This window comes from Fringilla coelebs (genome assembly GCF_963513975.1).
Source record: "Fringilla coelebs genome assembly, chromosome: 5".
In the NCBI taxonomy this organism is placed as follows: domain Eukaryota; kingdom Metazoa; phylum Chordata; class Aves; order Passeriformes; family Fringillidae; genus Fringilla; species Fringilla coelebs.
In genome coordinates, this window is record NC_140033.1 from 23,914,258 (window position 1) to 23,941,199 (window position 26,942).

A 26,942-nucleotide genomic window follows, 5' to 3' on the forward strand; every position below is an offset into this window, starting at 1 on the left:
TTTGAAATACTGTTCTCAACTCCTGTTGAAGAGTAGACGTATGAAAGGTTCTCCCTTTTAGCCTGAAGTTAGAATCCATTTATTGTTCCATGCCATATGTCTAATAGCCCAAAGCAACTGCTAATCCTCAGAACAGCGCACAGCTGTACATTGTAAGGCTGCAGATTTTTGGTCATCAGAGTTGTAAAAATTTTCATGAGGGTAAAATATTTAAGTCAAAGCAGTGAACTATGCCATGACATTCTTTCACAAGAGAAACTGTGTCAAGGAATACTGTGGCATAGGGAGCTCCCAGCTAAGCTCATAATGAAATTCCAGTGTTTGGTTTGGCTAACCCGTTTAAAGTGGCTAACATCACGTTGAGTGATAAATCCAATCAAGACATCTCTGAGACACTTTTTTCTTCTTCCTTGATCTTCACTCCAGCAGTTTCTTCACAGAACATGTGTTACTATGTTAATACCAACAAAAGGATGCTTCAAAAATAGGATTATATTAATGGGATAGCATAACTTTGCTCTTACACTTCATTGCAGAATACATACTATGCATAGGAGACATTTGTTCTTGTAGTTCCTGCCATATGTTATTTCATGAAGTGGTAAAATTACCTACTCTTTGGCAAGTCTTCACAGCTTTCTGATTTTACAGCAATGCTGCAACCTCTGCAATGCCGCTGGTCCAAGTATGCCCTGTAATTAGCAATCACTGTGATAGCACATCCCTCACAGAAGGCTGAACATTATGCCATGAAAACTCCTCACCAATAGTTGTAATCAGTGAGAGACCCACTTAACTGGCTGAGCTTCTCTGTTGAGTCATTGTATTCTGCTGTCAAGGGAATGTGACAAGTGTTTCTTCACTTTAAAGTCCATCTCAGTTTGATGGTCCCCCCTCATTGGAAAGAGCCATGTGTTTACACAGAGCACCTGTTCTACAAAAACAAGCCAAGAGAACAGATGGGACCAAAGCAGCATTGGAAATTCATAGCTGTGGCAGTTACAGAGATGAACCTCTCTGTGTAGCCATGAGCACTCTTTTGAGGGCAGAGGTGGGCAGACATGACTGGAAGAACTCATGAAGTTGGTAGTACTGTGTCATCTGCAGGGGCTATTCTGCATACAAGCACTAGAAAGGAAGGAAAATTCAGGGACCCTCTGCGAAAGGGAAATAAAGAGACCAGGAGGGGTAGGGAGCACAGAACAAGAGAGGAAAAGAAAGGACAGAGAGACGGGAGCAACACATTAAAAAAAAGGCAAAAGAGGAAACCATTCCTCTTCTAGGCGAAAAAAGCTGCCTTAGATTACAATGAAAAGCTTAACAGTTGGAGAAGAATTAGGAAAACAGACAGTGAAGGGAAAGAAAGTGGAAGTACTCAGTGCTTCCTAAAACTCAATTACAGCAACAATTTTCAGATAGTGCTTTCCATTTTCATTTTCCAGAAGACATTAAAACTCTCTGAGAATCTCAAAGTTTTGTCAGTATCAAGATAGACACCTTCACAGGTTTGCTGCCTTCCCCTAAGTAGGGAAGTTTAATTACGGAAATTAAATATTTCTCCAGGCTATTTTGTGGCTCATTGTTTTATACAGCTGCTAATAAATAAAGATGTATAGTTCAAACTGCTGTGTAGGCCTCTTCAATGTTTTTTGAAAAATGCTTCCAAATCCACTTGTGAAAAACATTTGAGCTGATTCCAAGACAAGTCTGCATTAGATCTGAGAATGGTGATACTGTTCCCTCTCAGTGTCCTGAATTCAAGAGCACCCATAGAGTTTTTTTCCAGAGCATGTGTCTCTCACAGCTTTGAGCATACTCTCAAGGAAGTTGTTGAACAGTTATGTATGACGTTTTCCTGGTCTTCAATTACTGATGTCCAGTATTTTCTTCTTAATTTGGAGGCTTTCTTCTATACTAACATTTTTCTTTCCTAGTGCTGTTTTGTTGGTAGGACCTAGTTCCCTGAAATTCTCTCTGCTCTTGATCACAACCTATGGTTGTTGTCACCAGAGGAGCTGAGGATAATTCACTCTCACTATACACAGTTTGTCTTCTCAGGATTCCCTTTGAGCTCTAATACTGTATCAAATTTTGAAGTTTTCTTCCTTGAGTAAGGGTGAGACAAACAACTGCTATACCCACAGAAAACGTACATATTTCTTACCATTTCAACCAGGTTCCTTTAAGAGAAAGATGGAAACTCAGCATGCCAGATGCTCTCTCAATGAAAGCAGAAGGATGGTGTCTGGGACTCAGATTTCCTGCTGTGAATTTATCTGCCTTCATACTAAATTGAGCTGCACATTCTGTTGTGATAAGTCTTCCTGAAATCACCAATTAGGGAACAACTGAGCCTGTCATGGCATCACCTGTAGCCTCAAGTACCCCAGTGTTCAGTGTGTTCAGGGAAGTCTTAATACCAGGTCTTCCCTCTCTGAGTCATAAATAGGCAGTAGTGTTAGTGGTCTTTGTACCAGAATTTGAAAATGTAGTGCATAGCCCAAGGCAGAGAATGTCTGTCTACTTTCTGCAAATATTGCAAGATTTTGGGACTCAAGACCACTTTTTATACTTAGAAACTGTCAAGCTTCCATCCCAATAGCTGTGCCAAAGGCTGCTGCAAATGAATGTGGGAGTTTTGATGTGGAAAACAACAGTGAACTCTGCTAGCTGCAACCAGTGAATTTATGAAACCAGTTTCCCTGCATAATGTGAGAAAGGGAATGTCAGCTCCCTACACACTCTCTCTCAACTTCTGTTCCTTTTCTGGCTTCATTTTCCAAGTGTGTTCTTGTATTTTAGTGGTCTTTCTATTGTGAGCTTTTTTCTTTGCCTCATGTACACGTAGGCCATGTTCTTGTCTCACTGAAGACCTTTGAACTTAAGGCTGTTCTTCTTTCTTCAGATCCTTAATCAAAAATCTTCTCTCTCTTCTCTGCAGCCAGATATATGACAAGGTTTGTAGCCCATACTGTTCAACCTTGGGTGCTGTTGCAAATGTTTTGTCTATTTATGCTGCTAGGTTTGATCCAGACTTACTGATGCATTCACGTTGGCCTAAAGCTGGAGACACTTTGAAGTTGCTGGTTTCTCTTGAGTAAAAGAGTGACTTGCTGCTGAGTAGTTCTGTGCTTTTTGTCTCTGTCAAGTTATGGCTTCTGTGGTAGTTCAGCTTCTGTAAGATGGCACTGTATGTATGGATTTCACCTCTTCTGATGGAACTTGGTTAAACTAGAGGAGAAAGCTCTTTACTGCCCTTGCCTGTTCTGACAGTCAAGAAGTTCTGGGTAGCAACAGCAGTTGTGTATGCAGTAGCAGTACTGCTCTGGAGTTGAGTTCCTAGACCCTGAGTATCATCTCATGGAGTCTTGGAGGATCCAACTTACTCTGTGCTCAAGAAGCCCTGTGGGTAAGTAGTAAGTCAACATCAGCTCCTGAAACAGAATTACTGAGATGGTGACTGCTGCAAGTGACCCAGTATGGTACTGCCTGAGAGCTAAGCAGTGAGAGGTACCTGCTCGGGACGCAGATACCGACTTGAGGAATAGTGGAATTTACTATAATGTAAAACTGCAGTGAATTCTGCAAGGATGTGCTAAGCTAAGCTAAGCATATAATCATTAGCAAAGAATTATAAAGGATAAGCTCTGCATTGCACCTAATGATTACTACAAAAGAATGCCTGTAGTGATAAAGAAAGATACATCACCAGTTACTCCAGTACTTTGCCATAATCCAAGTCTGAGACACCTCAGCTGTCAGGGGAAGGTGTCACAGTGAAGGACTGGAGAACCAAAGTAACTGGGAACTCCTGTGGTGCATCCACCTTGCAGGCCACTAGGCTCCCCCAACTTTGCTATGAAAATAGCCCAGCTTTTATACTGTTAAACAAACAAGCTGACATAATGTGTAATTTTCACATGTTGGCTTTCTCCCAAAGCCTGGCCAGGGCTCAAGGAGGAATCAGGTCTTTGATCCTATACCCTCCTGGTTAGGCCAGATCTAGTTTCTAGATGTGGAAAGGTAAATACATGTTCTGCCAATAAATGCACACATATAACAATAATTTAATTAAAATGGGTAATGAGCAGGTATATAGAGATAACATTTGGAAGGTTCATCTAAGGTCAGCTTTGCCTCCGGGCCGATTGTTGAGGCCTCCTTAGGGCCTGTTGTTCAGTCCTTGGTACTTCATGCCTTCTCCAGAGGGGGCAGGAGGACAGTGGAGACATTGTCAGTACTCAAGATGTATTTTCATTCAAAGGCCTTTTCCTTCCTTTTCAGAGAAATCCATGTGTTTGCTTTATTTCCATGCTTGAAAAAAACTTGAGGCTCAGGGGGAGTTGTTCTTTTGGCACCACTGAGAAGAGTTTGGCTCCATCTCTGTTACTCCACCCCCTGGTAGTTAATACACACAGGCAAGGTCGCCTGAGCTTTGTCTGCTCCAGGAAAGAAACAGTCACAGCTCTCTCAGCCTTTCCACATAGCTCATGTGGTGCAGGGCCTTCGACATCGTCTTGGCCATCACAGCCCATCATCTCCATTTGGGATGATATTTTTAGGATTTATCACATTGTCCATGAGGTGTAAAAATGTTTTAGGAATTTTAGCAGTTATATTTGAGTCATATTATGTCTAAACTGTATATTTGATGTATAATTCTAGGTACGACAGGAATTGGACGAAAAAATCACTAAGGAACTGAAAGAAGGTAATGTGTCATTATATTTGGAGTGTTATTAAGGGAACAGGTGTCTATTTCTAACAGCATTCAAACCATTATTTTCAACTTCTTCTGTTAAGCTCAGATTTTTTTCTGCAAGCTCTCCAGTTTAGACTTGAATGTGAAAAATTCCTGCTTCCCAAAATACTGCATAGAATGTTATGCACTTGCCTAGAAAAAAACAAGCAAAAAGAAAACTCATCCACTGCTCCACTCATAAACACTCAGTTTAGGATGAAGCTGCTATTCATTAATCTCCAGCAAAAGCATCAAAGAAGCCCCCAGATTTTTAGAGATCTTTATAGACTTCAGCCATCCCTTTCTTCCCTGTACATGGATTGCATTCAGTACTAAACCATACTGTACATATTCTCTGCTCTTAGATCTTGATTTTTCTTGCTATGATTCATGGCTTATCTTTGTAGCTTAGGTGTTGCAGTCAATCTTGTTTTGAATAATTAACAAGAGCATGATCAGGGATAAAAGATACATTTCTTTAGGAAGAGATGGTTCAGTGGTATTTAGGCAAACATGAGTTCAATGCTTGCAACATGGAGCTTAAAACACTCTCTGTAACTTGAGGCCAGGTGTCCAAAGAGGAAATCCACTTGCTTCATGTAGCAGGTCCTCCAGAGTCACTGCTTTGCAGGGACTGCAGCTGTGTAGTTGTAGTGCTGCAATAAAGCACAGCTTTGAACATTTAAGGAAAGAAAAGACTTGAGGTTGAAGATCTCTTCAGGGGCTACATTAAGAAGCCCTGTTAAGGGCCACTGGAGTCATGTGGAGTCCCACAAGATGTTCAGCGTGTAGCCTCTGGAATGTCTGTCACTAGCTTTAGAAATGCTATTGACTGATACGCAAATGTTCACAAAATGTGTTTATTCCTTTGTGTCCAGCTCTTCCCTTATTAGGTGTCCTTGGAAATTTTAGTCTAGTTCAGTATTGCAGACTCTCGACTCTTACACTGCTTTATTTCTCCCTGTCTGCTGTAGAAGTAACATAAGGAATCTCGTCTCTTTTCTCCTCAGCCACTGCTGAAATTGAAACTGGAGGTGCTGGATCTTCCAAAAACCTTCATGTGGACCAGGATCCCCTTTGCAGAGCAATAGAGGAGTACCGTGATGTTTTAACCAAAAATTACATGATTTGAATGAAATGCTGTAGAAAGGCTCTGAACACTTTTTGCTTTTATAGAAAGCACATCTATGGTTTCCCTTCTCCCCATTTAAGATGTGAAAACTTGTTCATTGCAGTCTGAATATAAACTCTTTTAAATGGATGTCAAGCACGGTGCACTCATCTGTTGGGTTTTTTCTGCATAGCTGGTTTCTCTTGCACTCACAATAAGAACCACATCTGTTTTTTCTGACCAGCAGATTGACTGATCTGGATTCTTGAGCTTGACAAAGCTGTCAGAAATGTTTCCTCTTACAGTAGCTTCATTATGTTGCATTTTTAGTGGTCTGTGTTTTAACAAAAGCATTCACTTTGTTCTGTTTATTCCTTTCTCTCAATGTGTTTGTAAGTTCTCCAGTGTTATTTCAATGCTTAGGACATCATTTGATGTCCTTTGAGCCCAGATGCAGAACAAAGTTCTGCTAATTAACTTACAGTGATGTTCAAGCTAGAGAAAAGGGCACTTTACATTGTTGTCACTTTATGCACTATAAGTTTAAAATGACTGTGAGTGTGTAGTAGTGCCAAGATTTGTTTTATCATCTTTTTGGTGTTTTTATTTTGTATCACAGAATGAGTGAGGTTGGAAGGGACCTCTGGAGGCTATTTGTTCTAGCACTTCTGCTCCAGGAGGACCACGTTTAGGTAGTTTCCCAGATCTGTGTTGGTTTTTTAATTACTTAAAAAATGGAGACTCCAAAGCCTCCATAGGCAACCTGGCCTCATGATCAGTCACTGTCACAATACACTTGAATATCATGAGGGGTATTCAAACTCAGTACCTCTCATGGTATTGGTGTTGATTTCTGTATTAAAAATTGCTGCAGCTTCAGACTTTTGCAGCTCTTGCTTAAACACTTACGGTACTCCCCTTTCAGTGGGAGGCATAGAAAAGGAACATTAATATTATTAACACTCCTCAGTACTCTCCTGAACTTGTGTGATAGGATACCCAATCTTTTTGTTGCTGCTAGCAGTTGATGATATGGTGTCTGTAGCACAGATGTGGTGGAGAATTGATAGCAACCATATAAGCAGTTTTACTTATTTCAGGGAGTTTAATTAAGATGTGTGTTGTCATTTCCCATCTGCAAATGTCACCAGCAGAGTATAGAACCAAGTCCCAGTTCTGGAAAAGTAAGAATAATTGTACTGAGATGAATCAAGACTGAAAGAATTTTAGTTTTACTCATTATTTTAGGGACTTGAGTTAACAGATAGTGAGAAAAGCATTAAATGCTGCTATAACAATTTTCCTTTTTATATGAATCCATTTTTGTGAAGCTATTACACTGTATTTAATTGAACTCGATATTTAATAAATTTTGCAGTCTAGAACATGGCTTTGTTTTATTGTTCCTCTTCTTGACACTGCTTTCCACCCCTTCCATGCTCATAGAACTCTCCAGTGCTCACAGATGCACCTTGCCTGTCCCCCTGTAAGAGACTGGCCTGCTACAGATGAATGACTCAACACTTGACCATTTGCAGTAACTGCCCAGGTGCTGCGAGAGACTGGACTGGCTCAAACAATCAGCTGGGTGCTTGGCCACTGATGCACAGAGTGGCCTCCCCAGTGCAGGTGGGTGTGCACACCTGGGGCTACAAACTGGGTTTCCAGATAAGGGAAGAGGCTGATAGGAGGCAAATCCTGCCAAGTGGGGTAGTCCTCCTTACCATGCCAATATCTTCCCTTACATAATGGCTCAGCTGTGACAGCTCTCTTCTGAAGTACAATAGAATGAAGGTATTTATCTCCACTGATGGGCCATGATTAATTGAGCTATAGTGGGTAAAAAACAGCTGCAACACCTTAGAAGATGTCAATGACTCATGGAATGTCCCATGATCCAGTACTGCATCGTCCAGGGGAACTACAGGGGCCTTTCCACCTAGCCTCAGCTACTATAAACCCCACAGACCTGGTGTTATGGAGGTTGTTTCCTCCCCATTTGATGGGTACAGTCTGCAACCACATCAACACAACTGCAACCAACAAGACAAGAGAACCAAAAGGCTGTCATTGGAACCTATGGGGTAGTGATACGTCTGATATTTATTCTGTTTCTCGGTCTCTCCCTTCTCTCCCTCTCCTCCTCCTCCACTTGTCTTTTTCCTAACTCTCTCTACCTCAGATTTACTGATAAATAAAAATCTGTACTAAAGCCTTTGGCATATGGTCTCGCTTGCACCTTTAGTCAGACAGAGGCTTGTCTTTAATAATTTTAATAACTGGTCAGATTTGAACAGCCAGAGGCCAGGCAAGTGTGTCCTGTAGTAGAAGATTTGTCATCTTAGAAGTTTCTTGCTTCATTAAATTACTAAGGCTCAGGTGGCCCATGGCAGACAGCATGGGAACTTCAGTACTTTCATAACTAATGCTCTACTGCTTAATGACCCAAGATGATGGAGGGCATTGCTCAGGCATTCCTGTGTGTTGAAGAATGGCATTAACAGTAGGGTAGTCTGATAATTCCCTTTTAGCTAAGGGCCATTTTGCTGCCATCTGCACTTTGCTGTTGAAACTCAGAAAAAGCATAATTAGAACCAAACTCCAAACTATTGACACATACAATGTTGTTATAAAACACTGTACATGTCTTATCCATAAATGAAATGATATGTGCAAACATATTAATGTTTGCCTTTCTTACTCCTTTTTGCATTGGCTGGACTTCTGTAAAATGGTGAAATCAGAAGTTACAGCCTAAAACTCAAAATTACTTCATGGATGTTATAAATGATGCAAGAAGTATAACTAGTCTCTAGACAAATCAGGAAGCTGTCCCCTTCAGCCCCATAATGATTATCACTTAAATTAAACAATCGCTCTGTTCCATTTCTTATCAGAGACTGTTTCCACTTGGATCCTTACAATTTTAACTGAATGTCAGCTGATGACTTTTCACAGAAGCTGTCTTGAAAATCAGAAACGCAATTCCAGAGTGATCCTACATTATTACAGTTACACAAAATAATCTTAAACCTTTCTTTTCAAAGTCCTTGACCATTTGCACTTCCTAGATTTAAACTGCACTTACACCTGACTCTTGTATCCAGGATGAGTTAGAACAACCTGTAGAAGAAACACAGCAAAAGGCAAGAAGGCTGCTTCCGTTCAGCATTGATGAGCACACGCGTTTGTGGATTTTGCACTTTAATCATGGAAATCATTCTGCACGCTCCTACTGCTAATGATCTGATTGTTTGGAGAAAGGCTGGCCCCAGTCCTATTGACTGTTTACATCCTAATGTGCTGGTTTTTAAATCTGTTTCCAAACTGACTGAGGTTCTATTGTCTGATGTTTCCTCCACAGCATCACACATTTTCAATCAGCATCAGCTCCTTAGCCATAATCACTTCCTGCCTTGGCTTCTGTTCAGTCTTGTAACTCAGTGCAAAACAGAACGGTACATTAGGTCTGTATGCATGAAATAGTACAGATGAGGTGGAATTTACGTGGCAGTTGGCAAGAAATGGTTTTATTAATTGGAAATGCTGCAAACCAAATTTGAAACTATTAGAGCTAGCTAGGGGGGGTTAATGCTGCATGTTTTTTCTTGGTCTTTTGCATGCATTCTGCTTTGAATACCAGCTTGACAACCTGTTCCCTGTATCCAAGGTCTCTACATCGCACACATGTTCATCAGTGTGAATGTTGCAGATCCCAGCCATACTCCAGCAGCTCTGGTCAATTTGCAGAAACCTGGCAGCATTTATGTGCATACAGTTTCCATCTGCATCATAAACAGAGTTGAAGACTGAAAATTACACAAGTAAGAATTACCAAAAATTTAAGCACACAAGGCAATAACCATAATTAAAAAGTAAGTTTTTAGGATAGGAAGCTTGCATATAAAATTCCAGTGTCTTAAAATACTTCTGAGTAGAAAATGTTTTCTCACAATTTTTCAGTATTTCTTATAAGATTAATTATTTATACAGATACAATACCTGTATCTATGTTTAAGAGAGTTTCACTACAATGATCACTGCTGTAAAGCCTTTGTTCACATTCAGTAGGTTTCCATCCTAGTTATTTTTATTTTTTATGCATTAGAGTACTTCAGGTCCAACTTCTTCAATTTCTCCACAGAATAATTTCCACTCCCATTTCTACGCACTGTAATCATCACTGCTGGATTCAACGCTAAAGATAAAATAAACTTAGAGTATAAAACAAGATGACAGGAAAGCCATTAAAGAGGTTTTAGCAGACAAAAGCAGTACATGCACATGTGCTTGTCCTCTCTAAAGCAATGAAAGCCTTTCATCTAAAAGTGCAAGGAGCCGGAAAGAAGTTGAGCACTGAGTGAAATTTTTTGGCATCCGGTAGCACTGTTACTGATGTAAGGCTGAACGGCAGCAGCACATTGTTCCAAGCAAGTTCCAGAGCTCCTGGAACGTGCTGCAATGCTCCAGGAAGGAACATTAACAAGCAGATAAATCCTGCTTTCATGGCTAGTAAGCAGGTTTTGGAAAAAGTCTGAATGCTATTGGGTTTTCAGCTTTGGTTTTCACCTGCGTCAGTGGAGCTTTTATTTCCTTCAGGGAAAATGCTACTGGTGTAAGAAATATCAGCATTTCTGCCATTACTGTAAAAATTACAGTAAAAAAAATTACAGTAAAAATTACAGGAAAAAAAAGCCCCTGAAAAGGACCCTAAGGCAAAATACAGCACTCTGAGAGAGGCCATCAGGAACAGGATTCCAGAACAAATACCTGGCTCTTTACAATCTTCTGTCATGTATTTTTAACCTAGGTGTGCTACAAGCTTTCCCTCCCTCACTTCAACAGTCTTGAACTTCTGGCATATCTGGGTTTCATAGTTATTTGTCCACAAATACCTGATACTTAAAGTCATAATGCCTTTTTAGTTAAGCAACAGAGAAGTTAAAACTAATTGATATGACACAGTTTTTCTGGCTACTTCAAGTTCCACTTAATCCACTGAATTATCTTAATTATTTTGATCAATAAACTGCAATTCTCTCAATTGGAAAGCAGAAATAAGAATCCATTAGTAAAAATTAATAGAGTAGCATACACAGGTGCTACAAATGTATCATAGACCAAATATAACCAGCAAACACACCTTGGTGTTCTAACTAACTGGCCTTCAATTTCCAGGTCTCTTCAACTGAGGCTTCTCCTTCTTGAGAAGTGCTGTTGTGGTCACGGTAATTTAATTCCTAAAGGAGAAACAGCACATGACTTAGTATTTGTCATATTAACAATTGAATAAATGAAATCCTTTCATACCAATGCATGGAGAACACAACCCTGGTATTTAAGGATAATTTCTATATTAATCTGCAGAGTAAAATTCTTAGCAGAGTGCAGCAGCATGCAGCAGAGGCTAACTGGTGGAATTATGTTGCCATGGGTACAAAACACCTACCCAGGCACACAGATCTGGTACATCTGCTACAAAAGTAGTAGTGGCCATAAGATAAATATCATTGACCTGCACTTTATCTTCAGTTCTGGCACTGAGTGTGTTATGTGTATCTCAGTGTTTGCTTATAAAATGAATTGAAGAATAAACACTACCTCCAGGGCTAAGGACAACAGGTTATAGTTGATAGGAAAGGTCAAGTTGTACAGAAATTGTCCACTGTGGGATTACATCCTCAAAACAGTTCTTTCAATCCAGTACGGCCAGTAACCCACCTGTAGGCCACGCAATATTTGAAGCACTTTGATGTGGATTGCAGTTAGAGAAATTGCCCTTGGACCACAGAAGGTGGTTTCTGTGTTTCTTCATGCTTCATGTGTTTCTTCATTTCTTCTTTCTTCTTAATTTACTTAATCTCTTCATAAACCAGCTCATTCATTTCACTGGAGCATTTTTCCACTACTAGTCAAGAGTTGTCCTTTCACTCCAAGATCTCGATTAATCAAACAAAAGGAGGAAGTGACCAGCCTACGACAATGCAGGAAATTTAATGGCATATGACAATTACCTCCAATTCAGCATTACTTCCTTTTGGCCTTACTATCACCCTTCTCTGCCCTTCTCATTTTTGTATAGTATGCTTATTACTCTGCAAGGACTCACTGGATTTTCCTGAATATCACCTGTTATTTACTGAATATTTAATCTAGGCTCATTGCAGGAAGACAGTTTCAGGAAAAAAGGATTCATGCTTTCAGCAGGGCTCTTATGTACCCCATGGAACCAGCTGACAGTCATAAAGCACCAGCCCTTAGGGAGCACCTTCAGTTCCAGAAAGAGAGTTACTCTTTTTTTGTTGAGAGTACTTTTCTCTCCAGGAGGAACAAAGCAAAGGCTTTTTGTAGACAATACTACTTATCTCCCAGGAGAAATTTGCTTTGCTGCATCTCTGCAGTGTTAAACAGAACCTTCAACCCAGCCAGCTGGCACACAGTGATCAACATACCCTTTCTCAACACAGAATTATTATCTATGGTGCTCTTTTCTCATTCCATCCAGTCTTCTTTCATACCTCTTCAGCATCTGAGGAGTTCAGTTTTCCTCTCAAAAATTCAGCTCTACTTTATTTGCTCTGTTGTACCTTTTTACTACCTTCAATGTGCTTGCAACACTGACTGCAGTCCCCCTAGTGTGAAGACACATACACAGGCTTTAACATGTGCTAAGCTTCCACCCCACTCTTCCTCTGGGGACTAACACTCTCTAGCTTTCTTCAGAATCACTAGTTCTAGGCCATCAGTCTAGGTCCATTTTGTGGTTTCAATTCCATTGGTTTTTCCCATCTCTCTTCATTTATGAAAACACTGACATAAATTATTCTCATTGGTAATGTTTTTTAGCCTAGACTGCGCTACAGCTTTAATTCAATGAAAATAAATCTTTCAGAGTGGTTATAATTCAACTTCATGCATTAAATACTGTTTTACTGAGTGATTTCTCTGCACTATATACTTAGAGGTACCTAGTTAGCCACTATAGCTTAGAGTCCCTGAAAGTTCACAAAGCTTTAATTGCATCTTAAAATTGTTTAAAGAATTATCAAGTCCTACATTTGATTTTAAGAAATCCCTTCTGACTAGGTCCCCTGGCTTTGATCCCTTCACCATTGTAAATGATGTGCTTGAGGTAGATGGTCTCCAAAACGCATTAGTATTCCATGATTAATCTTCAAACATAATTTCTCAGCTGTAAGACAACATATTTCCAGTTTTTCCAATGCTACTAGAAGTATTCAATACATGTGTTTCAACTATAACTCTCCTAATACATCCAACAATAAGTAGTGCATTAAAAATCTGCTCATCCTGACTCCACTCTTTGCACTTTTTGCTAAGCTCTAGAATACCTAATTTAATAATCTGCTTTTTCCTTATCAATACAATTCAGTTCCTATTCTTTCTTTTCTTTTGTGAAGGTATCAGCATTTCAGTAGCAAAAATGCTTTTTTCTTGACTGTTTAATAAAACTGATTCTCTTGACATAATCAATTATAGACAGAATTAGTACTGACTTCTGGTATTTACAGGAAAACCCTAATTTGACTTATTCCATGTTTGCTCAGCAGTTCCTGGAAGAAATGTGGACAGAACACAACACAGTACTAGATCACAAGATGGATAAAGGCAAAAAAAGGTTTGCTGGGCTTCACATGCTCCACCAAGAACAATCTTAGAAAACAAGGTGAAAGCTACAAGAATTGAGAGATGTTTTATGGAAAACATATATCTTCAATGTATTTGGTTTCCAAAGAGTGAACTTGCAATGAAAAAATCCCACTTAATAGTAAAATTAGTATAAAACCCACCAATACGCACATTAAAATTCCTTTTTGTTTGTTTTGACAGCACATTTATATACAGGGGAAAAATACTGGGCCTCTGGGACGCTAGAGAATAACAAAACCAGCTTTGTTCAAGAGTACAGACTTCATGCTGATATGGCATCAAACACACTATGCAGCACAGAGCTTGTCCCACTTAGCTTGGTAAAAGAGGTCCGTATGTGATCACTGTTACTTGGGATCCTTATATTCAGTATTAAGGCAAATTTCATTCAAAATAAATAATTTACCTACCAAAAGTATTTCTGTGTCTTCTAAACTACATTCTAAGATAATGGTTACACATAGCAAACAAACAATTCTCTTCCTATAGGTCTTATCCAAATTTTGAGTAACACAACAGTTGCTGAAAGGTAAAGAGAGAATGAGTTGGTCTGGAATTTAATGGGCTTCAAATAAATGCATGCATTTGGATTTTTTGTTCCTGCTCAAAAGTCTGTTTCTCAATTTGTCTCTAAGGATTAAGGCAATAAAAATTCCTGCACCTCCAGTAGAGTCTTGGGGAACAACAAGGTCTGACACCACAAAAAAAAAGTATTATGTGCATAAGTCATTAATTTGACTGTGAAAGCTTTTAACATTCTTCCTTTCTGCACTACACACATACACAAAAAAATTACAAAGAACAGTTTTCCACATACAGCCACAACTACATTTAGAGATGGTTAAACTGACTGTTACACATCTGCCTTCAAATAATCCTGGGTTAACTTGAAAAAACCTTGGTTTACCTTTAGGAATGAGATCTTATTTTAAGAACAAGGTATCAGGACCATCACTGATACTGATTGCATTTCCCAGTGAAATTATGCAGCATGAAATCCCAAAAGAAATTCAAGGAGAGTATCTTTAGCAAAATGTAGAAACTTTAATTTACATGCAAAACTACAACATGTTCATAATAAAAAACTGGTGACTAAACAAATTAAACACAATTTGTAGAAACTGTCCACATTGCTAAATAGGTCTGTACAACCAAAGATTTACAAAGTCCCAGTGCATTTTTATCTTTTCAGTGCACAACTGAGTTTAAAGGTTCTGCTCGAATATTCCCCAAGTCAAGAGCAGAATCTGTCTCTTCATCAATTTCACCAATCACAGCACTGCAATTAAAAAAAAAAAAGGTTATTATTTGTTAAAATCAAATTACACAGTTCTAAAACAGAAGCTGTATTTTATCTTCTAACAAGCCTCACTTCCTGTTGAACTATACCAACTTCTGATTGATGCTGATTATTCCATGAAAGCTTCTAGTGATGCACACTGGCATGCTCACAGGACTTTGTATCATGTACTCTTTCTTTCCTTTTATTATTCAATAGCTTCCCTATTTCAGAGAGTCCCCTATTTTGAAGTTACTGTTACTTAGCTGTTGATTCTTTTTACTGCTTCCTATAAGGACACTGAATTTCAGCATGTTGAAGAGTTGTATGAATAATTATGAATGCATAATTATTACTTGTAATAAATATGTTTGAATTTGTTAAGACTGCAAAAATAATTCTAAATCACAGAAGCATATTCTGAATATATTTCAGTAATGTGGCTGTATGATGATGTTTTTCATCATACATTTCAACTGTATGATGAAACAGTGAAGTAGAAAACCATTATTTGCTGTTTTATACACATTTTTACTATCTGAATGAAAAGCTACTGGGAGAGTGGCATACACAGTCCCACCTTTGTACATGTGTCAAATTAGTTTTTCTTAAAAGTGTAAGTCAAATTGATGAAAGTATTTGGAATAATCCACTTTCTCAGTGATGTTAGATAAATGCACTTAGATATCAATTTAAGCCTTGGCATTTTGTTGTACAGAAGTATCCATTAGAATTAGAAGATGAAAATTCCTATCCAGGCTCATGTGTTGGTCACTGCAACATACTCTTTCTCCAGCTGTGATAAAAAAATAATCTTACTTTTGCTATTGGTTTCACAGTGCTGCTGCAAAAGTAATCTTCCAAGCTAGCCCACTTACCAGGTTTTCTTCCACTTCTCTTTTAACCCTCCCATGGTTTTGGGACACCAGCTACTTCCCTCTGCACTCAATGAGCTTTCACCCTCATTTTGTAAAGGAATTTTATATCAAATACCTACTCATACATTTGACACATCACTACACTGGCTTCAACACTTGCTACACTGTCAAGTCAGAACCTTCAAGGATTTTCCAGATTATAAAGTGCTCTCTGTGAACATCTGCTCTAAGGTAAAAAAAAAAAAAAAAAAAACAAACCAAACTGTTGCAAGTCAACTTTGTATACCAGGTTGCTGACTTTTTGCATACAAGTTCTATCTCATTTTTTAGTGATTGTTCTGTCTTTTTCTTCATCATCTCCCAGCCTGTCCTTGTGCGAGACATGCTCCAGCCCTGAGATCATCTTCAATCTCAACATTACAAGGCAATCACTTCTGTAAAAGAAGTGTAGATGTTTGCTATTTGATACAGAATCACAGTCATGTTAGGAAAGATCAGGTCCAACCATTAATCTAACACTGCTGAGTCCACCACTAAGCCATGTCCCCAAGTGTCACTTCTACACATCTCTTTAATACCTTCAGCTTTGACAATACTTTCAGTGCCACCCACAAAGATGCAAGGTGTGTGGGGCTATCACAATTTATACAGATTATGGCTATAAAAATATACACATATACACAAACACATGTGCATCCACACACAGAGTCTGTATGGAAGGATTTAAACAAGAACATGCTGTACTTACACGTTATCACCTCTCACAATGTATAGGCCCAGCACCACTTGCTCAACCCCTTGTGAAGAACTGAACACTCGTTCATGGCTTTCATCCAAAATCAAGTTTATGGTCTGATCAAAACCTTTGAGTGTTCCCTGAAAAAAACCCACAAAAAAGCACACTGCCATTGCCCTTAAAAATTTCCTCTTTGCTGTCAAGGATATCTTAAACAGAGTGGCAAAATAAAGGTACTGGAGAACAGATATTCTATTCAGGTGGTACTCTTTGGCTTAAACACAAAAGCTAAAGAATGAAATTTTAAAAGCAATAACCAATTTAAGAAAAGCACCCATGTGCTACTGTGTGTTCATGCTAAAAGACACAATAAGCTCAAGCTTTATTATTAAAACCATAAAGTTTTCATTTTATCAATGATGTTCCTCTAGACAACCAATTCTACTATTTCTACACTGGTTTTTTTTGTATGGACGTTTCCAGAAATTAAAAAAATTATTAAATAAGCAAAGAACAGAAAAGTTGGATTTTTGTGGTCAACAGTATTGAAACCATTCCTAACAAGCAATTTTAAGTGGTATCTCTTTGAAGGAGATTGCCTTGTGTTTACCAAATAATAAAAAAAAAAAATACAGGATTTTGTGGCACTTAAGTACATGTTTGGAAAATTATTAACACAAATATACCATCCCTAATTGATTAAGAAATTCAAACTCACATAAAACAGCCCTTCAAACAGCCATATTATGCATTTACATCATTTAACAAGTCATATATACCAACTCCATTCAAATATTTATTGATAGGAAGTATCTTGTAGCACACACACAAAGTTTACCAGACTAACTTCAGCCAAGCAGATTTGGTGAAGCAACAGATTTCTGCTTTCTCTTTCCAGAGGCTGCACAAAGCTAAGTGCAGACAGAAAGACACAATCCTCCTACAACAATCATACTACTAAGTTACACTCAAAACACAAAAGAATAAAAGCTGGGGGAAAGCAATGCAAGAAAAAAAAGCCTCAGAACACAGAAGCAATAAACCAAAAAATATTACACAGTCTAATATATTAAGTTGGCCTATCCTCAGGTTTTCAGGTATAAATAGAAGCCCACATCACTTCTCCAGCAATTCTCCAGCTGATATTTTTCTACAGCCATAGGGAAGAAATGGTTTTAGCAGGAAAGTTGAAGAGCGTACAGAACAAAAGGGACATTTTAGATAGAAACTAAATTACTGAACAGAAGAAGAATGCATTTTTTGTGTATCCCCACAGAAAAAGCCATTTGACAAAAAGGCCAAAGCATCTGCACACACAAATTTATCAATGGAAAAAAGCTGACATGACATGGAAGAAACAGTAAGTGTTCATAAAATTATTTTTTAAGCTTAATGGCAATTATTCTGTACTATATAATTTAGAAGCATGAATATGTGAGATTATCCTAACAGAGCTTCTTTTTTGCCACCATGGGAAGTCTTTATGGGGAAAATAAAATGTTAAAAAAAAATAAGTCTTACCACAATCATTCTTCCATCAGAAGTAATTACTGCAACAGTACCTGATATTTCATTAAGGAAACATTTAGTCATATCTGGAATAGAACCATTAGCATTTTTTGAAGTGTTCATATGTAATACAGGTTTTATCAGCCATTTCTTGCCTAAAAAGCCTATCAGCACTGTTTTTACAGCAGCATGGCTGATAGTAACATGAGAGAATATAATATTTTTCATTAATATCTCCTTGAAAGTCTCTCTTCACCCATCCATGGACAGTCATACACAAACATTAAGAGCCTTAAGAACAGAATACAGATTTGAGCTCACCTCTCTTCCCATTACTAACTGCATTGCCTCAAAATGGAAACAACAGTTTCATTAACACTTTAAGGCCTTAAAAAACTTAAAAAGTCCTGCAGTGATGATCTCGAGGCTAGTATTCTGCACCCCTCCTTCCTGAAGATCTGATTATCCCAATTCGATGATCATATTCATCATCTTGACTAATTCCGGGTTACTAGCTTACTGTTTGTGAATAAAACTGAAGATGTCCATGGGTACAAGAAGCACAAAAAACTAATACCAAAAGCATTGCAAGAACCCCAGCTCGCAGGTTTTGAGCAAGCGATGCGAAGCTGTTATCTAAACGCACGTTAACGGCCTTGAAGGGCGCAGGCCCACCGCGACTCCCGCTCATCACGGGCACAGCTCAGCCCGGCAGCACCGGCTGCTGTAGGGCCCCCTATTCTCCGCGGGAGCCTGCCAGGCCAGCCTCCCGCGATCAGACAGCGGCACGGCCGAGCGGGCCGTGTCCCCGCACGGAGGATACGGTTGATGTAGTTCTCCAGCGCGGAGGTCATGGCGGCCGCTCTCCCGCGGGGCGCCGCCACGCCCGGCGCGCGCCGCTGACGCTGGGCCGCCGCGCAGGCGCACAGCCCGGGGGAGGGGCCGGCCGCGAGCGCGGGGCGCGCGCACGCGCTGGGGGCGGGAGGCGGCGGCCGGGAGGCGGGAGAGGGCCGTACCAAGGAGCGATCGCCAGAGCCGCGCGGGGGGGCTGTGGCGCCCCCTCCGCGGCACATGGCACCGCCCGCAGGGACGCCGGGAGGCGCGGCCGGGGCGGGGAGGTTCGTCCCTGCGGCCGAGCCCGGCTTCAGCGCCTGCCTATCTGGGACCGCAGGCAAAGAGCTGAGGTCAGGGGGGCATTCTCCACGTGGAGACCAGTGACTAGTGGTGTCCCTCCAGGGGCCGGTGCTGGTGGCAACGGCGTTCATCTTTATAGGCGACATGGATAGTGGGATTGAGTTCACTCTCATCAAAATTGCTGATGATACTAAGCTGTGTGGTTTCATCGAAAGGATGCCATCCAGAGAGATCTGGATAGGCTTGAGAGATGGTCCCATGTGAATCTCACGAAGTTCAACGAGCCCAAGTGCGAGGTCCTGCACCTGTTCGGGACAATCCCTGACACACCTGCGGGCTGAGTGGAGAGGTGATTGAGAACAGCCTGCAGAGAAAGACTTGGGGGTGATGGCTGATGAAAAACATGAGCCAGCAGAGTGCACTCACAGCCCAGAAAGCCGGCTGCACCCTGGGCTGCATCAAAAGCTGCATGGGCAGCAGGTCAAGGGAATTGATCGTTCCCCCCCACCGCTTGTAAGACCCTACCTGTGTCACCAGGCCACCAGCAAAAGGAGGACATGGCACTGTTGAAACAAGGCCAGAGGAGGGCCAGGAAGTTGACAAGAGGACTGGAGCACCTTCCTCATGAAGACAGGGTAACAGTTGGGAATGTTCAGCCTGGAGAAGAGAAGGTTGCATGGAGACCTCATGGCAACCGTCCAGTATCCAAAGGGGTTCTACAGGGAAGCCAGGAGGGACCCTTTTCCAGGAACTGTAGTGACAGGACAGTGAGTAATGGGTACAAACTGAAAGAGGGAAATTTAAGTTAGATATTAGGAAGAAATTCTTTACTGTGAGGGTGGTGAGATACTGGAACAGGTTGCCCAGGGAGGCTGTGGATACCCCAGCCCTGGCAGTGTTCAGGGTCAGGCTGGGTGAGGCCTCAAGCGGCCTGGTCTAGTGGAAGGTGTCCCTGCCCATTGCAGGAGAGGTTGGGATTAGATGATCTTTAAGATCCCTTCCAACTTGTACATTCATGAGTCTTGCTAGTATGGGAGCCATGTAATCCTCCCTTGGTTTCCTGTGGGCTGCTGGTGTGAGGAGGGCAGGAAGGAGGCCTGACTGCTGCCCTTCCACACAGCCACCAAGTCCCACACAGCTGCTTGCTCATTTCCCAGTCAGTGGGATGGGGGAAGGAATTGGAAGGACAAAAGCTGGAAAACTCTTGGGTTAAGATAAAGACAGTTTAATAGGGAAAGCAAAAGCCGTGCACACAAGCAAGGCAAAACAAGGAATTAAGTCACTGCTTCCCATGGGCAGGCAGGTGTTGCAGCATCTCCAGGAGAACAGAGCCCCATCACATGTAATAGTGACTTGGGATGTCAAATGCCATCACTCCAAACTTCCCCCCTTTCTCCTCCTCCCCAGTTTATGTACAGAGCTTGATGTCATGTGGCACAGAATATACCTTTGGTCAGTTTGGATCACCTGTCCCAGCTGTGTCTCCTCCCAACCTCCCAGTTTAGATTGTCCCTGTCAGTAGTCCAACTTCCTTTTATTTCAGTAAAAGAGACAAATTGGCAAGAGGTCCAAACTAGGACTTGGTGTCCAGCCCATGGTTTAATTCCTGCAGGGAATACAATTTCTGGAAAGGAGAATGCTATTGTTTATTCTCCTAGCATGACAATTGTTTTCTTGCATACTATAGCCATCTGAACCACAGGGAAAGCAAAATTAATTTTTTTTAAAGGCAAATTAGGCAGGAAAAAAAAAGGTGTTCTTTGGCACCTATGAAGGTACCTACACCAAAGTAGTCTCTGAAGAATTTGTCCAATGGCTAAGCCTTTATCAGAAACATGACAAGAGATGTCAGAGAACAAAATACTTTTGGAATTGGGCATTACATAATTCTCATCCTCTTAAGCTTTTATTATAAGAAGCTTAACAATTTCCACTAATGGTTAGACCAGAACTGCAATAATTATTCTGTATTTCATGTAAGAGGCTAAAGGGTTTTTGTGGGGAGGATTGACATTTTCCTTTTCATACTCTTCTTTCTCTTTCTAAAGAGACATTCTCAAAGGCCAAGAGCATGAGATCATTGGGATACAAGGATGTAGGATGAAATCTTAAAATACTTGCAGAACATTGCCACAATACCTGATGTCAAGGGTTTCTGATCCACCTGTTTATATTACAAGTGTCCCTCAAAACCAGAGAAGGGCTTTTTTAAAAACTGTTTTTATTTTACGAAGGAAGATTGAAACCCAAAGGGTAAGGCCAGACTCCTGAAGTCTGGTGCCCAGGCTTTGCCAAAGCAGGCGCTTAAAAGCAGTTAGCATCCTCAGTATAAAGGAACTCTGAAAAGAGAATTCCTGGCTTCATCTACTCCTCGGCTCTTCCTGAAGGCAAGCGGCTCAGCCCTTCTTCTCACAGCCCTGAGGTTCTGTCCTCTGTTTGAAGCCACCACTGCTCTTATTCTCTTCTAACAAAACAACAACACACACACAGAGGAAATGGAGAACTCTAATTTAAACCCGTATTTTTTTTTTTTTTGGGGGGGGGGGCGGAATATACAGCCTCTCCCTTTCAGGAGCAAGGGTTGGCAGGCTAAATGACAAACTGGGGGCACAGGTTGCGTTATTCTGTGGCCGTTGCGGCCGGCGCGGAGAGCCCGCAGAGCCAGGAGAGAAGGCCCGAAGCTGCGGTTCGGCCGCGTGGCCAGCAGGGGGCGGCCCGCGCTGCTGCCCGCCGGCCTGGCGCGGAGCGGAGCGGAGCGGAGCGGGGGGCAGCGAGCGACCCTGCGCCACGGAACCGCCGCGTTCAGCCTCCAAGGCACCTCCGCCTCCTTCGCACAGGAAAATAGTGCTCTGCCCGAGAATGAAACGCGTTTCCCACTAAAGATGACTGTGTTTCCTCAGTGCTTACAAAGCGAGCCTTCTGTGACTAACTCAGATACGGACATTTCACAGGTTCATGCTTGCATTAGACCAGACACATTTTATTTTTGGTGACTATGTAACATTGGCAACGTTTGGGATCAGAAAACTGCAGCTAGCAACGCTTTGCCCGTTCCTTCTCTTCAGCTGCTGCAGAGCTGCCCTTGGGGACATACTAAGTAATAATAATGCCCATTAAGCTCTCAGATGAAGAAACAAAAGACCCTTTTTAAAAAGCTTCCTTTTCCCTTACAATGTTTAGATATAGCTTACTTGCTAATTACATTTGCTCCAGTAATTAAAATCAGTTTATTTCTGCAGTTGATTCTCCAAACGTTAAGGTTGCTATGGCAAGTGATTGCTCCATGTTATGCTTTCTGCAGAATATGTGATCAACTAATCATGCCCTGTAGTGTCTGCACACTTTCCAGCTTCCTTGAAGTCTGCCAGGGCAGGGAGGAAACCCTGCAATGGCACTTGTAAAGTGTGTGTGCAAGCAGCTGTGTGCAGGATTGTTATTTAGCCTAAGGCTGGTAAAATGCCTCAGTAAATGCTTTGTTGCTATTCACTGTATGATGCTTATCAGTTATACATCTCTTAAACCATGCTAGCTGCTGCTGGCTGTGCTTTCCTTAGTTACTCAGAAGTAGCTAGGTTTTGTAGAGCCTGCCATGCTGAAGGGTGAAATAGCTTTGTGATGCTCTCGTGAGAAGAGGGGCCCTGACTGTTACTGCTGTGCCATGGCATGTCAAACCATGTCCCTGTCAGATCAGATTGAGAAAGATGCAAGACTTATTCCTCCAGCTTCCTTGGAAGCTGAAAATCTAGTATAATCAATCACCTGATGACTGCTGGAATAGGAGCTTTAAAGAATTTAATAAACAAAATTCCCCAAATTAGCAACATCTGTCAGCCTGCTCAACAAGAATTGCATCCCTTGGATGCTGCTCAAGAAAAAAATAGCACCTGAGGTAGGAAATGGAGTGGTACATACTGAAGAAGAAGAATCAGGCAGTATGTACTGCACAAGAAAACTAAGCATCCCCAAATCCCACATATTTAATTTACTTAATCCGATAACCTTTCTAATACTTTCTGAGACTCAAAGTTTTAAATCTCTCTGATTTTCACCTATATGCCCAGAATATCACTTCATAGAAAGAGCTTAGCCCTTTAGCTTTCCTTGAGTTTATACACACCCAAGCTGGCTAAACATGATTGGTTATGTGTTCAGGAAAAACAGAAACATCTCCACTTTATTCCTCTGAATCTGTAGAAACTTTAGGGCCCATTATCAGCAATGCAAGGACATAGGTTTTTTTTTTCTGGTAGCTAGAGAAAAGTAGCAATCTCGCTCATCTCATGCATGACTAGCTGCAATCTAAGCTATGTTTAATATGTAATATTCTATCAAATGACAGGGGTTTGCAATTAAACAACTGGAAAATATCATAGAAAGTTAACAGTCTGAAAAGGGTTGGTAGACTGTGAATGTGTTACAATGCATTCGAAACAAATCTGTAGCATGAGTTCTCAAAGTACTTTTTATTTATCTTGCAAAATTCACTAACAAACACCTGATCTAAATTTGGTTATGATAGCAACTGCTGCTATGGGAAACATTGAAAAAAAATTTACTCCAAGTGCTCCTTTAGATGAGAAAGTGCATATTTTCCCCAGCAATTTTTGCTAAAATATGCAAAATAGCATAGCAATCTTAATGAGAATATCCCTGCTTTATGTGTTACCATAAAAAATAACTGTGCATGTTTCTGTTGGCAGAAAACATCTTTTCCATTTTCCTCTCTTTTTTACTGAAGAAATGGATAACAGCTGTAGAAGTTCAGTACCATTATCCTCTTAGCTAATAATTTTAGGGGATGTTACGAACTATTGGTAGGATAAATGTCATTGGTAATGGGTTGTGTACCTACTGCAAAATAACAGAGCAAATGGATTCTTGTTTTCAGTTGCTCTAAGCAGAACATAAAGACAATCCTGTTGAACCTAGAATAAATAATAAGCTTCAAGTAACTGACATTTACTAGTTTGTCATGGAATCATTTTACAGTCATAGCTGAAATTACATTTGCTAAATTGCTTTCATGAAGGAAGCTTTTCCTTCTGATAGATTCCCTACTTCTCAAAGTATAATTTATCTTCCTGTAAAAGCACTGATCCTAATCTTTAGTCTGCGTTAAGATGACTAGATCTTCCAGTTTTAATTATAAAGTCCTTTATCTTAATACTCTGCAGAGATGCCCATTTGACCCCATTCCATGTCTTGTTTCATATGCTCTGTGGCACATAATCACCATGTAAAAGGAACAGCACATTGTCAAAGGGCTCTGTTCAAAGGTGACTTACATTTTGCCTGCTGCCAGATATAATGTGGATTACACTAAAAAAATCAATATATTTCTGCTTTGTAATTTATATAGCATCATTATTTTTTGAAGTAGGTTATCCATTGTACCACAGAACAGTCTTTTGGCACCACGGCCTTTGAACCAATTATGAAAGTGGAGAAAGATTATACAGGGCAGATTTTGTCCTGCCCAGAAGTGGTGTTGGAATTCTTGTTAGAAACCCCAATAAAAAATGATCTACAGGAGCAGAAGATAAATAGGACTACCTGCTTTCCTTTAATAGGCACTGTGTTTTTTCTGATAAAAGGCATCAGACCAGAGGGCAACAGGAGGCTATTTTTCTTACCGGTAGGCTATGCTGTGAAGAGCAAATCTTGAAGAACAAGAAACAGAATTGCACCAACAGAATGAAGAGAGGTGGCACACGAGGATGGCAGATGCTATTCTTTCTTCAGAGCCTTGAGGCAGGCTGTCTGTTTAGTCATTATTTCTAGCCTAGGATTTTACAAGCTGCTACTTCAACTGGGTATTTTCTCTTATTATTTCCATTATCTCCTTGGTAATCACAGCTGGCATCCTTGTTCATTGCCAGAGTACATGCTTGTACTTTTAGGCACTCTCTTCATGTCCTCTGGTTCATGTTTCAGCTGGCACTTGAGACACCTTCTGGTGATGAGTCTTTTTAGCTGCTATTGTTGAGATACTGAAGTTGGTTAATGTATGGGGAGAAAAAACAGTTTCAGTGAGATATTTGAGCTTTACTTAGGACCTTGCTTGTCCCAGCTGTGGTAGCTCAGCCTGTGTAGCAGGCTCAGCACTGAGGCCTTTGGCGTGAAAAAGAGAACTCTAAATGCTGCACCTTGGACACTGTGCTGCAGCCAGCACAGGGGGATCTGGAGGGGAAGGAGGAACTATGAGTGCAGAGATTAATAGATGTAAAAGCAAGTGACAGCAGGAAAAGTCCTTTTGGTTGGCTTTCTGTTTGTACAGTTGGTCTAAATTGGGGAACACCTTTGTAAGTAAACAAAAAAAAAAAAACCAAACCAGGGCTTTGGATCATGACGAGATGTACTTTTGTTGTAACTTCTTGTTTGAAGAAATATTGTCATGGGTAAAGCTTTTTGTTTGAGGCAGATCAGCTTCATAGCAAGTTGCACAGTGCTTAGGGTTTTTCTCCCTTTTAAGTGCAGGAAAAAAAAAAGATTAGGCCATGATCACATGTCCAAGGCCTAATTCTGACTCTGGAGTGATGAGTGGCACAGATAAACTCAGTGAAATTTCTGGGCTATTTGAATTGGTGCATCTAACGCCTGATCTGAAAGTACTGCTTAGGTTTAGCAGCTCTATAGTGCTGTAATAGCTGAGGGGGACAATGATAAAAGGCCTTGAGAAGTGTCCTTCTGTTGGAGTCTTACCTGCTTACCTGTCTCTGGTGTAGAAGGGTTACCATCACTGCACAGTATCTCATATGAAAGAAGAGCAGTGTCTCAGAGAGCACAGTGCTAACCACTGGTAACTTCTGCCTTTTCATTATCATCCGCTGTGCTATTGCATTATTGATTAATGCTGTTGAAAGCCATCCATGCCTGGGTCTTATGTTCTTACTGAAAAACACTTAATATACCAGCCACATCTAATTGAATAGCAAGAGGAATGAGTGAAGACAATTCATAAGCACTCCCTTTATAGTCATTGGCAAAAATATATATGTCACTGAATGTTGAACCCATCCTGACAGCACAAAATTTCCAAATATAGTGGTTTTTAAAAATATTTTACTCAATTTCTGCTGGGTATGGTGCTGTGTTAATGTTCTGAAGAGTCACATGCTTCATTTATTGTAGAGGCTAAAAGTATTCTAGTATTCTTTCCATTTAGTAGAATATTACTGGGTCTCAAAATGATTGGTAAGCATTATTCTAATTGTGTACTAAGTCTGCAAGTTGAACTACATTGATCTTCACTGAAATAGCAGAATTTCTTTTGAATTCAGTGGTGGAACTATAAATAGAAATTAGCTAATTTTTAAATATTGGTATTAAAATTACTCCAGGAGGCATCAGTCAATATTAGGGCTTCTTTATGGTAAACCCTCTACATAGGTCTTTGAGGAGAGAGAAAAAGTTTTGGCTACAAGTACTTTGCATAGTGAATAGTCAAGAGAAAGTGCAGAGGCAAGAAGGTGTTAATGTCTCCATTTTGATGCCCTTAATAAAATGCCTTAACTTTTGTTCAGCCCAGAAGTGGTTAGACAGACTACATGATCATTAAAGCTCCCTTCCACCTGAAAATAATCTATCCTGTTTTATTTTACAGTATTTTACAGAGAGAATGCAAAGAAAAGTAATTTGCCTAGGGCTGCTCTGTTCCACCCACAGAAGAAAAATCAGATTTCTGAACTATGTTCTAGGCAATTTCTAATAGTTTATTTTACAATGCCCTTTTAAAGAAGGCTCTTCTGCTTCCCTCTCAGCATGTAATTCGATACAGAATATGTAAGATTATTCCCCATCTTGCCCCTTCTCATGTCCTTTCCAAAGACTTCAGGACTTTGCTAATCACTTTCATTCTCTTTCAGCCTCAGAAAGACAAATTT

The 26,942-nt window shown here is 40.4% G+C and overlaps 2 protein-coding genes across 3 annotated transcripts in view; one reads left to right on the forward strand and one right to left on the reverse strand.

The window, feature by feature from the left end:
• ANKRD26 (ankyrin repeat domain containing 26) overlaps nucleotides 1–6,812 on the forward strand; it is a gene marked incomplete at its 5' end in the record, with an annotated part of 46,546 nt that extends 39,734 nt beyond the window's left edge. The window contains 2 exons of the mRNA XM_084205432.1: nucleotides 4,666–4,711; nucleotides 5,752–6,812. Coding sequence (XP_084061558.1) covers nucleotides 4,666–4,711; nucleotides 5,752–5,873 — 168 coding nt within the window. The 3' untranslated portion in view covers nucleotides 5,874–6,812. The remainder of the gene's footprint in view (nucleotides 1–4,665; nucleotides 4,712–5,751) is intronic.
• A 7,737-nt stretch (nucleotides 6,813–14,549) lies between these two features.
• LSM8 (LSM8 homolog, U6 small nuclear RNA associated) lies at nucleotides 14,550–18,827 on the reverse strand (the record flags this gene model as incomplete). 2 transcript variants are annotated; one of them, XM_084206671.1, is made up of 4 exons in its annotated part: nucleotides 14,550–14,802; nucleotides 16,429–16,556; nucleotides 17,938–17,978; nucleotides 18,749–18,827. In XM_084206671.1, the coding sequence occupies 4 exons, from the start codon at nucleotides 18,777–18,779 to the stop codon at nucleotides 14,712–14,714; spliced, it is 291 nt and encodes a 96-aa protein (XP_084062797.1). In that variant the 3' UTR covers nucleotides 14,550–14,711. The 2 variants fall into 2 exon arrangements, with proteins under 2 accessions (XP_084062797.1, XP_084062796.1); XM_084206670.1 differs by lacking the exon at nucleotides 18,749–18,827 and having other exon boundaries at nucleotides 17,938–18,048.
• Between the last annotated feature and the right edge of the window lie 8,115 nt (nucleotides 18,828–26,942).